The sequence below is a fragment of the Panthera onca genome, chromosome B2, assembly GCF_046562875.1.
Source record: "Panthera onca isolate mPanOnc1 chromosome B2, mPanOnc1 haplotype 2, whole genome shotgun sequence".
Taxonomy (NCBI): domain Eukaryota; kingdom Metazoa; phylum Chordata; class Mammalia; order Carnivora; family Felidae; genus Panthera; species Panthera onca.
The window spans coordinates 74858753-74872796 of NC_138343.1; the positions used below are offsets into that span (position 1 = coordinate 74858753).

At 36.5% G+C, this 14044-nt stretch overlaps 1 protein-coding gene across 7 annotated transcripts in view; it reads right to left on the reverse strand.

The window, feature by feature from the left end:
- SNAP91 (synaptosome associated protein 91) overlaps window positions 1-14044 on the reverse strand; it is a 146687-nt gene that overhangs the window by 45343 nt on the left and 87300 nt on the right. For all 7 annotated transcript variants that reach the window (XM_060616069.3, XM_060616071.3, XM_060616075.3 and 4 more), the window contains exon 14: window positions 1-15. In XM_060616069.3, coding sequence (XP_060472052.1) covers window positions 1-15 — 15 coding nt within the window. The remainder of the gene's footprint in view (window positions 16-14044) is intronic.

The following is a 14044-nucleotide window of genomic DNA, read 5'->3' on the forward strand; positions in this document are numbered from 1 at the left end:
CCTCTCCCAAAAGGTCTATCGATGTCCATTATGTGTCAGCGTATGAAGAAATAAGAGAGAGCTGAAACACGCAAGCACACCAACGTCCGAGCAGGGGGAGGTACTAACTGAAGATGTTTTAGCTTTATGCACCTTTCGGAACCATTTGTAATTAAAAACTAATGTATTATCTGTTATTATCATGGAATGTTTGAGCAGGAAGGGACCGTAGGGATCCTCTAGACCATGCTTTCGATTTTATAGGTGGGAACACAGAGAGCAAGGTCAAGACACTTACCTGAAGTCAGCACTAAACAACTTTGACAAACTCAATTTATTGTCAGATTTATCATTTCATCTGCTTTGACTGATTTACTATAGGATAAATATCAATTCTGAAGAAACTGTAGTTGATCGAACTTTATTAATCCTCTGTATCTGATGTGTCACTTCAGTCCAGAATACCACAGAATAAAGAGAGACTTTATGATAGCTATAGTCTGACTGAAGAACATACCACACGTAGTCAAAGAACTGAATGCAAGCTTAGGAGTTAGGGAAAAAAAAACCTCAAACTACATGATTTTTTTCTTCATAAGTTTCACACTCTCAGAGGTTTTTCAATTCAATATATAATCTTTCCATTTATAGACATTATGTGACAACATATAAGAATTATTATTTAAAACAGATTTTTTTTGAGAGAGAGAGTGTGTTTATACATGTGAGTGGGAGAGGGGCAGGGAGAGAGAGAATCCCAAGAAGGCTCCACAGACATCAGTGTAGAGCCTGACACAGGGCTCGATCTCTCAAGATCATGAGATCATGAACTTAGTGGAAATCAAGAGTCAGACACTAACCAACCAAGCCACAAAGGCACCCCGAGAATTATTTTTAAGATGAATGTGACAGATTGTGTAGCATTAACACTTTTCAGCCCTTCTGAGGTCTGCACTCCCTTCAGAGGTACATACTTTCTTAGTGTTCAATAGTGAGATTACAGTTGGGATCCAAATAAAAAGCCCGGGAGGGGTAATTCTTAACTATACTATGACTTTAGGTTAAACATTTAGTGTCCAATGGTATGCGCATACTCCCAGTCATGTGATAAGCCTCAGGGCTCATATTTGAGTTCATGAATGTTACTGGAAATTTATTTTAATCATGAAGACATTTTATCAGAAGTCATTAGTGAGCTATTTTTTTAAGAGGCTTAAAAACATTATGAGAACTCAATAAGCTATAAGTTCTAGAAGACATTTTAAAAAACTGAGAAACATAAATTTGACATTAAAAATTATCACATTCATTTGGGGCGCCTGGGTGGCTTAGTCGGTTAAGTGTCCGACTTCAGGTCAGGTCATGATCTCATGGCCCATGGGTTCAAGCCCCGTGTCAGGCTCTGCGCTGACAGCTCAGAGCCTGGAGCCTGTTTCAGATTCTGTGTCTCCTTCCCTCGCTGCCCCTCCCCCACTTCTGCTCTGTCTCTTTCTCTCAAAAAATAAACATTAAATTTTTTTTTCAAAAAAAAATGATCATATTCATTTAACTATGCAATTTCAAACCCAATAAATATTAGATAAAGCACTCTACAGATACACTAAGGTAATCAAGGCTCTACCTAACCAAATCTTATACATTTCATTACATTAGAAAATGATAACATACAGGGTACATCACATTAGAAACAGTTTTTTAATTTTAGAATGTATGCATAATGAACACCAAGCAAAGAGGAGCTATACTGATTTGGGGCTGTTAGGTGATCAGGTCCCAAATCCTGAGAAAAAGAAGGTCCTTCCAATAATTCCTTAAACCAGTAGAATCAGGCCCAATACAACTGTTACTCAATAGTCATACACCCTAAAATTTTAATTGGAAACCAAAGTGGGTCATCAGAAGCCAGAAAGACTTGGTTCTCTATTCTCCTGGCATTGGTGGGACTCTCTCTAGCCTTGTTTTATCAATGGCTATTTCAAGATGCAATCTGACTTAGAAGGGCTAAGAGCCATGTGATGTTAAGTTTCCAGACCTGCGATTGTCTATGACAGGGAATGGGCAATTTATTTTGTACATTTGGTAAGTGATAAAGGAGAAGACTATCTATGTGTACTAGAAGGAGAGAAATAGAAATATTTTTTAAAAGTATGAAAGATTAAGGAGGACCTGAGCAGCTCAGTCGGTTAAACGTCCGACTCTTGATTTCAGCTCAAGTCACAATCTCACAGTTTGTGGGTTCGAGTCCCTGTGTTGTGCTCCTTGCTGGTGGGTACAGAGCCTGCTTGGGATTCTCTCCTTCCTCTCTCTCTCTGCCCCCTCCCCTGTTTGTGTGCATGCGCTCTCATTCTCTCTCTCTCTCTCTCTCAAAAAAAACCCCAAAAAACAAAAACAACCTTAAAAAAATTATAAAAGATTAAAACACTAGTTCCTTGCTTGTGACTACTGTTTTTTTCAGATGGAGGGCTATAAGACTGCTTGCAATATGATTAAAGATAGAGAGTAAAATTTCCTAGGAAAATTTATGATGATTAAACATACTGGGGCATTACTGATGCTGAAAACTTTTGCCACAGGTTTTAGTCTCTAAAATCTGAATTTTCTGGAGGAAATATAATTTATGTTACTTATTTATTGCTTTATGCAAAATTTTCCCTACTATAAAAGAAAGCCCTACTTTAGGATGATGGGAATAGTTATTATTCTCAAAGCTACCACTTTTTATAAAGGATTAAACTATACAAACCCTTGCCCCAAAACCCACAGCAGCAGAGTTCAATTCACTGCAAGTACTACATAATCAGACATATTTTTTTGAACTAAGGAAATTACTAGAAAATATTCACTGTAATTGAGGAAACAGAACTATAACCGAATTAACAAGGAAATCTGTATTTTGCAGTGATATGCAGCTAAACTTCTTAGGTTACTGTAAAAGATTAAATGCATTAATATATTTAAAGTGCTCACCCATGCCTGGAGTGTATCAAATGCTTGTTAATGATAACAATAGCAATAGCTAATATTTAAGTCAAATTATAATTTTCATTACAGAAATATGAATTTCAAAGCTTCTATAAATCTTTCTGTGTTTCCTAAACAGCCCATAGATATGCCCCTCAGATTTAATTAGCAAGTAAATGGTAATATAGGTCACCAAAATTGCTTATACTATGGCTAATATTCCCCATGAAAACTATTAAAGTCATATTACTGCATAATAATGATGAGCCTTCAAATGCACGTTGGTAATTAATTTCTATTAGGTTTCTTAATTCTAATAAAACCCTAGCAGTAATTCTGTATTTCTCAAAAAGTTAGAAATTTCACTTCAAACATTTATAATAAGTAATGATCTGTTTCCCCCTTCTAAGACACACAGAAATACAACATACATACTCACTTGTTTGTGCTGAGAGATGAATTTATTATGAAGAGAAAAACACTCTCCTTATTACGGGGCCAGAGGCAGGGATTACAAAAAGCTCTATCTTCTTTCAGTCAAAAATGCTCACTATCGGTCAACAGAGGCAAATCTTGTACGCATTATTTAACTTAGGTTTACTAAAATATGAATTTGCTAAAATTTGGTTGTCTCTTACACCAACAGAAAAAAATACCCTCATTACAAGATATCCCTTAAAATGCCAATATTTATCAGTATGTATAACCTCCAAGAGAAATTCTTAAACATCTGAAGTGACCGTGGATGCTGGGAAGTGAATCCTCTTACTAGCATTATGGGCAGATAAAAATATCCAAATAGGTCTAAAAGAGTTTTAGAGTTTGTATTTTACTGTCTGGTTATACAAAATTAAAATGTGCTTTAATAATAGAAGTGACCTGATTTCATCGAACAAGACTGAGAAAGTGATTTTATTTATTTATTTTTGCTTAGTCAAATGAGCCAAAATATATTTGTTACAATTTAGCATCATGTTCTACTACCCTGGCATATCTATAGGATAAATGCAAACTGAACATGACTAATATTACTCCATTTCATATTATGCAAGTTTACTTCAGTGTCTTAAGACTTATTATTTTTACTATTTTGCTTGGGAATTAGAGAATTTATTAGTATTTTTCTCTCTAGCTGATTTTTCTACTGCTATGAAATACTGTAGTCATAGACATTTTCTTGAGACAGAAGACTAATGATGTCTAATTATCAAAAAGTGACCATCAGGTCCTGAGCCAAGGTTCTATTAGCCTGGAGGGTACTTTGTACTATATAAAAAGTGTTCCGTCTGCGCCAGCAGATAAGGAAAAGAAAAGCACCCCTTTTTCAAGGATGAAAAGGGTCACAGCTTGAATAGCAGACAGTGGGCTGGATTTTAGCCCCTCTCATTCTGCCTTTGAGCAAGGCACAAACTGCATGTCCCTCCTGAACAGCCTCCTGACTAAAATCACACAATTCTGCTTTCTTCTTTATCCATTGCTATCTTAATGCTTTGGTCCTCAATGGTCACTTATTTCTAACAAGTAAAGGCTGAAATGTAGTCTCATAAAATTGGTTATTATAACCTATTCTTTACAGTATTGTGTGTCTTAGCAAAAAGTGCTTGAAGATGGAAATGAATAAAACTGTTTCAGTGCAAGTTTAAAAGATCTCATCTAGCTTTTACTTTTTACTTGGCATTCTTTTGGTGCAAAATTTAAGAAAAAGAAAAGGAAAAAGAAAGAAAGAAAGAAAAAGAAAGAAAGAAAAAAGAGAGAGAAAGAAAGAGAAACGGAGAATTTCTCTTCAATTTCATGCCAAAGAATAAGGTAAAAGGAGATGGTTTAAGGTTTCACTGGTTATTCATTAAAGTTCTAACTCAGTCACTAAATAAATGTTTGAGAAGTTCTGAAAATTAACAGTGAATACATACTGATTTAAATAGTTGACAGAATTAAAGAGTTATTATATTCATATAAAACTGAAAAATTTTCGTATAACCCCACAAATTGTAATTAACACTAAGTTTTAAATTATAAAAATTCTCTAAAAGCCATTTACAAGAATTTATGACATAAAAAGTCTGATTTAAGGATATGGATTTGGAGCATTCTTAAATGAACCAGAAAACACAATTAATTGTATAAGATACTGTGGTAATGAAAATTAGTAAATTGAAATAATCAAAAATTTCTGAAACTTGAAGCTCAGAATGAAAACATGAGAACCAGAAGAATGCCCTTATAAAATCTCAGCAAGAATATTTTCCTTTTACCAACTGAAATTTAACAAAGTTAAGTGAAGTTGAAAGAGCAATTTTATTTAAAAAAATTGATAGCTGTAGGCTTAAGAGTTGAACATTTCAAGGGCACCTGGGTGGCTCAGTCGGTTAAATGTCCGACTTTGGCTCAGGTCATGATCTCACAGTTCATGGGTTTGAGCCCTGCATCAGGTTCTGTGATGACAGCCTGGAGCCTACTTCAGATTCTGTCTCCCTCTCTTTCTGCCCCTTCCCCATTCATTCTCATTCTCTCTCTCTCTCTCTCTCTCTCTCTCTCCCCCTCCCTCCTTCTAAGAAATAAACATTAAAAAAAAAAAAAAAAGAGTTGAACATTTCAACACAGGAGGTTTAAATGTTTTCAGTGGGAAAACACCAATATTTAAAATGCTCATATTTATAATTAGCAATTTTATTGCAGGACTGGTTATCTGTTGTTTATTCTGTTGCCAAAACAACTTGGAAATACAATCCAGAGATTATAGCATTACTCTGATGTCATACTGACACATTGTTTAGCAAGCTCACCCAAGGATTATTTAATTATCTTGGGGAAGGTAACTTCATTTGGCTTTGAATTTAAATGTTAATTAAGGATTCTGACTCTAAAATGATATATTAAAAGTTACAGATCTTGTTGATAAGTGATTTTTATATTCTGTCTTGGAGAAGAAGATAACCTCAAGATATGATCTTTTATTGACCTACTGGGCATTAACTAATTTTGTATCTAACCTAGTCAACTTATTCTAACATTTTTTTCTTTTTAAATTTTTTTTTAACGTTTATTTTTGAGACAGAGAGAGACAGAGCATGAACGGGGGAGGGTCAGAGAGAGAGGGAGACACAGAATCTGAAACAGGCTCCAGGCTCTGAGCAGTCAGCACAGAGCCCGACGCGGGGCTCGAACTCACATACCGCAAGATCGTGACCTGAGCCGAAGTCGGATGCTTAAACGACTGAGCCACCCAGGCGCCCCTAACATTTCTTTTCAAATCCCAATAAACACCAAGTTCCTTGAAATGTCCTCTGAACTGTATTTATCATTTTACTGATTTCCTCATCAGCTAGTTAATGTCTCACTTGTGCTGTTTCTTCCACCCTCCCACTCTAGCTTTATTGAGGTATATAGTTAAGATGTACAATGTGATGAGTTGATATATTTCGTGAAATGATTACTACAATCGACATAACACATCCACGACCCCACATAACTGCTAGTTACTACCTTTATTTTTGTGGTCAGAATATTTAAGATTTACTCTCTTATCAAATTTCAAGTATATAACAGTATTATTAACTATGGTCACCAGCTACACATTAGATCTCCAGAACTTACTCATCTTACGATGGACCATTTGTACCCTCTGATTAATGTCTCCCCATTTTGTGCCTTACTCTCCACCCCCTGCCAACCATCATTCTAGTTTCTCCTTCTGAGAATTTGACTGTTTTAGATTTCACATAATGAGTGAGATCATACATATTTGTCTCTCCGTGTCTGGCTTATTCACTTAGCATAATGTCTTCCATGTTTATCCATGTGTTTGCAAATTGGAAGATTTCCTTCTGTTTTAGGGCGGAATAATATTCCACTGAATGAATGAATATATATATATATATATATATATATATATATATATATATATATATATATAAATGAATATATATATGAATGAATGAATATATATATATATATAGTTACATTTATTCATATATAAAACACATTTTCCTTCTCTATTTGTCCACTGACAGACATTTAGGTTATTTCTATATTTTGGCTATTCTGTATATTGCTGCAATGAATATGGGAGTGCAGATGACCTCTCTGATATGTGTGTGCGTGTGTGTGTGTGTGTGTGTGTGTATCCATCCAGAAGTGAAATTAGTAAATCATGTGGTAGTCCTATTTTTTAAATTTTTTGACGAAGCTCTCTACTGTTTTCCATAACAGCTATACCAATTTGCACTCCCCAAGTGTATAGGGTCCCCTTTTTTCCATATCCTCATCAGTACTTGTTACCTCTTTTTGGTATAGCCATTCCAACAGGTGTGAGCTGATATAATATTGTGCTTTTGATTTGCATTTTCCTGATGATTAGTGATAATGAACACCTTTCCATATATCTATTGGTCATCTATATGTTTTCTTTGGAAAAATGTCTATTCAGGACCTTTCCCCATTTTTAAATCAAGTTATTTGTTTTTTTGCGATTGAATTGAGTCCTTACATATTTTGGATATTAACTCCTTATTAGATACATGGTTTGCAAATATTTTCTCCATTCTGGAAGTTGCATTTTCATTTTACTGATTGTTTCTTTTGCTGTGCAGAAGTGTTCTAGTTTGACACAGTCCTACTTATGTTTGCTTTTGTTGCCTACGTTTTGGTGTCATATGCAAAAAAAAAAAAAAATAATTGCTAAGACCAATGTTGAAAAGATTTTTCTGTTTTCCTGTGGGGTTTTTTATGGTTTCAGGTCTTATATTTAAGTTGTTAATGCATTTGAGTTAATTTTTGTGTATGGTATAAAATAAAGTTCCAATTTTATTCCTTTGCATGTGGATATTCAGTTTTCCCAACACCAGTTATTAGAGACTATCCTTTCCCTGTTGTGTATTCCTGGTAATTGACTGTATGTGTATGAATTTACTTCTGGGATCTCTGTTCTGTTGGTGAAGGGGTTTGTTTTTATAACAGTAACACACTATTTTGGTTACTATAGCTTTGCACTATAGTTTGAAATCAGGAAGTTGGATGCATTCAGTTTTGTTCTTTCTCAACACTGCTGTGGCTGCTTGGGGTCTTTTGTGGTCTGTACAAATAACAGGATTATTTTATATTTATGGGAAAATGCCATTGCAGTTTTTCTAGGGATTGTGCTAAATCTATAGATCACTGTAAGTAATATGGATATTTTTGCATCAAAAACCATAAGATACTTAGGAATAAATCTAACCAAAGAGGTAAAAGATCTGTACTCTGAAAACTATAGAACACTTGTGAAAGATATTGAGGAAGGCACAAAGAAATGGAAGAACATTCTGTGCTCATGGATTGGAAGAGCAAATATTGTTAAAATGTCTATACTACTCAAAGATTCTTTTTTTTTTTTTAATTTTTTTTAACGTTTATTTATTTTTGAGACAGAGAGAGACAGAGCATGAACAGGGGAGGGTCAGAGAGAGGGAGACACAGAATCCGAAACAGGCTCCAGGCTCTGAGCTGTCAGCACAGAGCCCGATGCGGGGCTCGAACTCACGGACCGCGAGATCATGACCCGAGCCGAAGTCGGACACTTAACCGACCGAGCCACCCAGGCGCCCCTCAAAGAAATCTACACATTCAATGCAATCCCTACCAAAATAACATGAGCATTTTTCAAAGATCTAGAACAAACAATTCTAAAATTTGTATGGAACCAGAAAAGACCCCAAATAGCCAAAGTAATGTTGAAAAATAAAAGCAAAGTGAGAGGCATCACAATTCTGGACTTCAAGCTGTATTACAAAGGTGTAATCACCAAGACAGTATGGAACTGGCACAAAAACACACAGAGCAATGGAACAGAATAGAGAACCCAGAAATGCACTCACAGCTGTATGGTCAACTAATCTTTGACAAAGCAGGAAAGAATACGCAATGGAAAAAAGACGAAAGCAAAAATGAGCTATTGGGACATCATCAAGATAAAAACCTTCTACATAGTGAAGGAAACAATCAACAAAACTAAAAGGCAACCTACAGAATAGGAGAAGATATTTACAAATAACATATCTGATAAAGGGCTAGTGTCCAAAATCTATAAAGAACTTATCAAACTCAACACCCAAAAATAAATAACCTAGTTCAGAAGACATGAACAGACATTTCTACAAAGAAGACATACAAATGCCTAACACACATGAAAAAATGCTCAACATAAGTCATTATCAGGGAAATTCAAATCAAAACCACAATGAGATACCGCCTCACACCTGTCAGAATTAGCCAGGATATTGGTGAGGATGTGGAGAAAGGGGAACCCTCTTACACTGTTGGAGGGAATGCAGCCACTCTAGAAAACATTATGGAGGTTCCTCAAAAAGTTAAAAATAGCACTACCCTATGACCCAGCAATTGCCTGTTGTGTATTCCTGGTAATTGACTATATGTGTGTGTGAATTTACCTAAAGGATACAAAAATACTGATTCAAAGGGGCACATACACCCCAATGTTTATAGCAGCATTATCAACAATAACCAAATTATGGAAAGAGCCCAAATATCCATTGACTGATGAGTGGATAAAGATGTGGTGTGTGTGTGTGTGTGTGTGTGTGTGTGTGTGTGTGTGTGTGTAAAATGGAATATTACTCAGCCATCAAAAAAGGAAATCTTTCTATTTTCAACAATGTGGATGGAGCTAGAGTGTACTATGCAAAGTGAAATAAGTCAGAGAAAGACAAATACCATATGATTTTACTCATATGTGGAATTTAAGAAACAAAACAGAGGAACACAGGTGGAAAAAAAGGAAAAATAAAATAAGATAAAAAGAGAGAGGGAGGCAAACCATAAGAGACTCTTAACTACAGAGAACAAACTGAGGGTTGCTGGAGGGGCAGTGGGTGGAAGGATGGGCTAAATGAGTGATGGGCATTAGAGAGGGCACTTGTGTTGAGCACTAGGTGTTGTATGTAAGTGACGAATCACTAAATTCTACCCCTGTAACCAATACTACACTATATATTAACTAACTTGAATTTAAATAAAATCTTAGAAGGGGTTAAAAAAAGGTAATGTGGACATTTTAACAATATTAATTCTTCCAATCCCTGAATACAGAATATCTTTCCATTTATTTGTGTTTTCTTCAATTTCTCTTATCAATGTTCACAGCACTTCAGTGTATAAGATCTTTCATGTCCTTGATGAAAATTTATTCCTAAGTATTCCATTCCTTTGATGCCACTGTAAATGGGATTGTCCTCTTTATTTCTTTTTCAGATAGTTTGTTGTTAGTGTATAGAAATGTAACTGATTTTTGTATGTTGCCTGTGTATCCTGCAACTTTACTGAATTCATTTATTAGTTCTAACGGTTTTTTGGTGGAGTCTGTAGGGTTTTCTACATACAAGATTATGTCATCTGCAGAGACGATTTTGCTTCTTCCTTTCCTTTTTGGATGCCTTTTATTTCTTTTTCTTGCCTAACTGCTCTGGCTAAGACTTCCAGCACTACACTGAATAGAAGTGGAGAGTGGTCATCTTTGCCTTGTCCCTAATCTTAAGGGAAAAAGTTTCAGCTTTACCACTATGATGTTAGCTGTGGGCACATCATATAAGGCCTTTGTAATGTTGAGGTACATTCCTTCTACATATAATTTGTTAAGAGTTTTTATCATGAAAGGATGTTGAATTTTGTTAGATGCTTCTTCTGCATCAACTGAAATCATATGATTTCCATGTACCATGTTTAGTGATTTGCATATAGTGAACCATCCTTGCATTCCAGGGATAAATTCCACTTGATCATGGTGCATGATCCTTCTAATGTGCTACTGAATTTGGTTTGCTAATATTTTGTCGAGCATTTTTGTGTTTTTGTTCATCAAGATTATTGGCCGGTAATTTCCTTTTCTTGGAGGGTCCTCATCTGGCTTTGGTCTGAGAATAATGCTGGCTTCAAAAAATGAGTTTGAAAGTGTTGCCTCCATATCAATTTTTTTGAGGAGTGAGATAAGTAATGACATTCATTCTTGTTGAAATGGTAGAATTCACTTGTGAAGCTATCATGTGTTTTTCTTTGTTGGGAATTTTTGACTCATGCTTCAATTTCCTCGCTCATTGTGAATTTTTTCAGATTTTCTATTTCTTCATGGTTCTGTCTCAGTCAATTATATGTTTCTAGGTATTTATTCATTTCTTCTAGGTTATCCAATATGATGGCATATAATTGTTCATAGTAGTCTCTCATGGCCCTTTGTAGTTTTACAATATCAGCCGTAATGTTTCCTCTTTCATTTATTATTTCATTTTTGAATCCTTGCTTTTTTCTTGGTGAGTCTAGTTAAAAGTTTGTCATTTTGTTTATTCAAAAAAATCAATTCTTAGTTTCACTGACCTTTTCTATGGTCTTCCTAATTTCTATTCATTTATTTCTGCTCTAATCTTTATTATTTCCTTTCTTCTGCTAACTTTGGGATTAGTTTGTTCTTTTTTCTAGTCCCTTGAGGCATAAAGCTATATAGTTTATTTGAGATGTTTCTTTTTCTTAATGTAGGCATTTAACACTATAAACATTTCTCTGAGAATTGCTTTTGTAGAATCCTATATGTGTTGGTATGTTTCCATTTTCATCTGTTTCAAGATATTTTCCGATTTCTTTCTGATTTCTTCTTTGACCCAATGGTTGTCCAGGAGTATATTGTTTATCTCCACATATTTGTGAATGTTCCAATTTTCCTTCTGTTACTAATTTCTAGTTTCTATCACTGAGGTTAGCAATATGACTTCTATCTTCTTTAATTTGTTAATATTTGGTAAGTGTCATAACTTACGATCTATCCTGGAGAGTGTTCCATATGTGCTTGAGAAGAATGTATATTCTTCTGTGTTGGATGGAATGTTCTGTATATATTTGTTGAGCCCATTTGGAGTAAGGTGTTATCAAACCTACTATTTCTTTAAATTTTTTTTTTTTCAACGTTTTTTATTTATTTTTGGGACAGAGAGAGACAGAGCATGAACGGGGGAGGGGCAGAGAGAGAGGGAGACACAGAATCGGAAACAGGCTCCAGGCTCCGAGCCATCAGCCCAGAGTCTGACGCGGGGCTCGAACTCACGGACCGCGAGATCGTGACCTGGCTGAAGTCGGACGCTTAACCGACTGCGACACCCAGGCGCCCCAAACCTACTATTTCTTTATTGATTTTCTGCCTAGATTATTTATCCATTGTTGAAAGTGGCATAATAAAGTCCTCTACTGTTACAATATGGCTATTTCTCCCCTTGGTTCTGTTAATATTTGTTTTATATATTTAGGTATTACAATGTTTGGTGTATATATATTTACAACTGTTATATCATCTTGATGGGTTGATCTTTTTACTTTGCTGGGTATAGTACTCTTGGCTGAAGTTTTTTACTCCCCCTTCTTTCAGCACTCTGAGTATATCATCCTACTTACTCCTGACATGCAAGGTTTCTGCTGAAAAAATGTGCTGATAGCCTTATCAGGGTTCTTTTCTATGTGACAAGTAGCTTTTCTCTTGCTGTTCTTAGGTTTTTCTTTTCATCTTTGATGTTTGCCAATTTGATTATATTGTGTCTTCTTTGGGTTGATCTTGCTTGGGGACTTTTGAACTTCATGAATATGAATATCCATACCCATGTCCATATAATTTGGGAAGTTTTTAGTCATTATTTCCTTAAATAACCTTTCTGCCCCTCTTTTTCTGTCTTTTAATTCTGGGACTCCCTCAATGCATGTATTCATTCATTTGATAGCATCCATAGGTCCCATATGCCTTCTTCACTCTTTTTCTTTCTTGTTCTTCTAACTGCTATCTTATAATTATCTTTGAGTTTGCTGATTCTTTATTTTGTCTGATTAAGTCTGCTGTTGAAGCTCTCTATTGAGTTTTTCAGTTCTGTCATTATATTCTATAGCTCCAGGATTTTTCTTTGGTTTTCTTATGGCCTCTCTTTATTAAACTTCTCATTTTATTCATGTATTGTCTTCTTGATTTGTTTTGTTGTCTATTTGTGTTCTCTTGCATCTCACTGAGCTTCTTTAAGATGATTACTTTTAATTCTTTGTCAGGCAATTCATAAATCTCCATTTCTTCAGGGTCAGTTATTAAGAATGTTACTAGTTTCCTTTAGTGGTATCATGTTTGTTTCCCTGATTCTTTATGATCCATGTAGTCTTGTGTCGGTGTTTGTGAATTTAAAGAAGTAAACAGCTCTTCCAAGGACTCATTTTGGCAGGTAAAGACTTTCACCTGCTCTGGGCTAATGACATTGCCTAGAGTATCAGAACAGAATCACAGGTGAGTGGAGTTGGAGCTGGGTCATGTGGCTACCTGCTGGGTATACTATGATGTCCATGGTTGGTGGGCCTCTTGCCAGGGGCTTGGATGGGTTCTGATTCTGCCTCATCCCTGAGTGGACCTTCAGGACCTTGGTCAGTAGTGCTGGAACTGGGACAAGGGTCCACTTTAGGGTCTGCAGTTGAGTCCAAAGATGGCAAGTGCATGGATAGGTGTGGCTCCAACGGGGTCCCTGGGCAGGCAGGTCTACTCCTGGACCATAGCTGGGTAGGGCTGGGACATGATAGGGCTGCTCATGGGGGCAAGGGACCAAGGTTGGGACCAAGGTTGGCAGGTCCGCCTCTAGGGACACAGATGGGCTTGTCTCCCATAGGGTCCCTGCATGGGCAGGAATGCTCCCTTATGCGGGGCAGATCTGGAGCTGAGTCACAGGACTGCTTCAGGATCTGAGGTTGGACTAAGGTCACTGGGCCTGCCTCTAGGGGCACAGACAGGTGTGTCTCTTGCTGGATTCCTGTGCAGGCAGGACTGCACCCAGACCATGACTGAGTGAGTCTGGAGCTGGGTCACAGGCCATTTCAGAATCGACAGCTGAGACCAAGGTCAGCAGATGTGTTACCCGAGGCAAGGGCAAGCATGGCTCCTCCTAGGTCCCTTTGCTGATGTTGCTGATGGCAGGACCAATGCCAAACAGGACTGTAAATGTGTCCACAGAGGCATGGTGGTGTTTCCAGGTCTGTAGCCAGGAGGAAGGGTGGTGAGCCCCCTATGTGGGCGTAGGCCTGCCTTCTTAAAACAACCTCCCTTGGTATT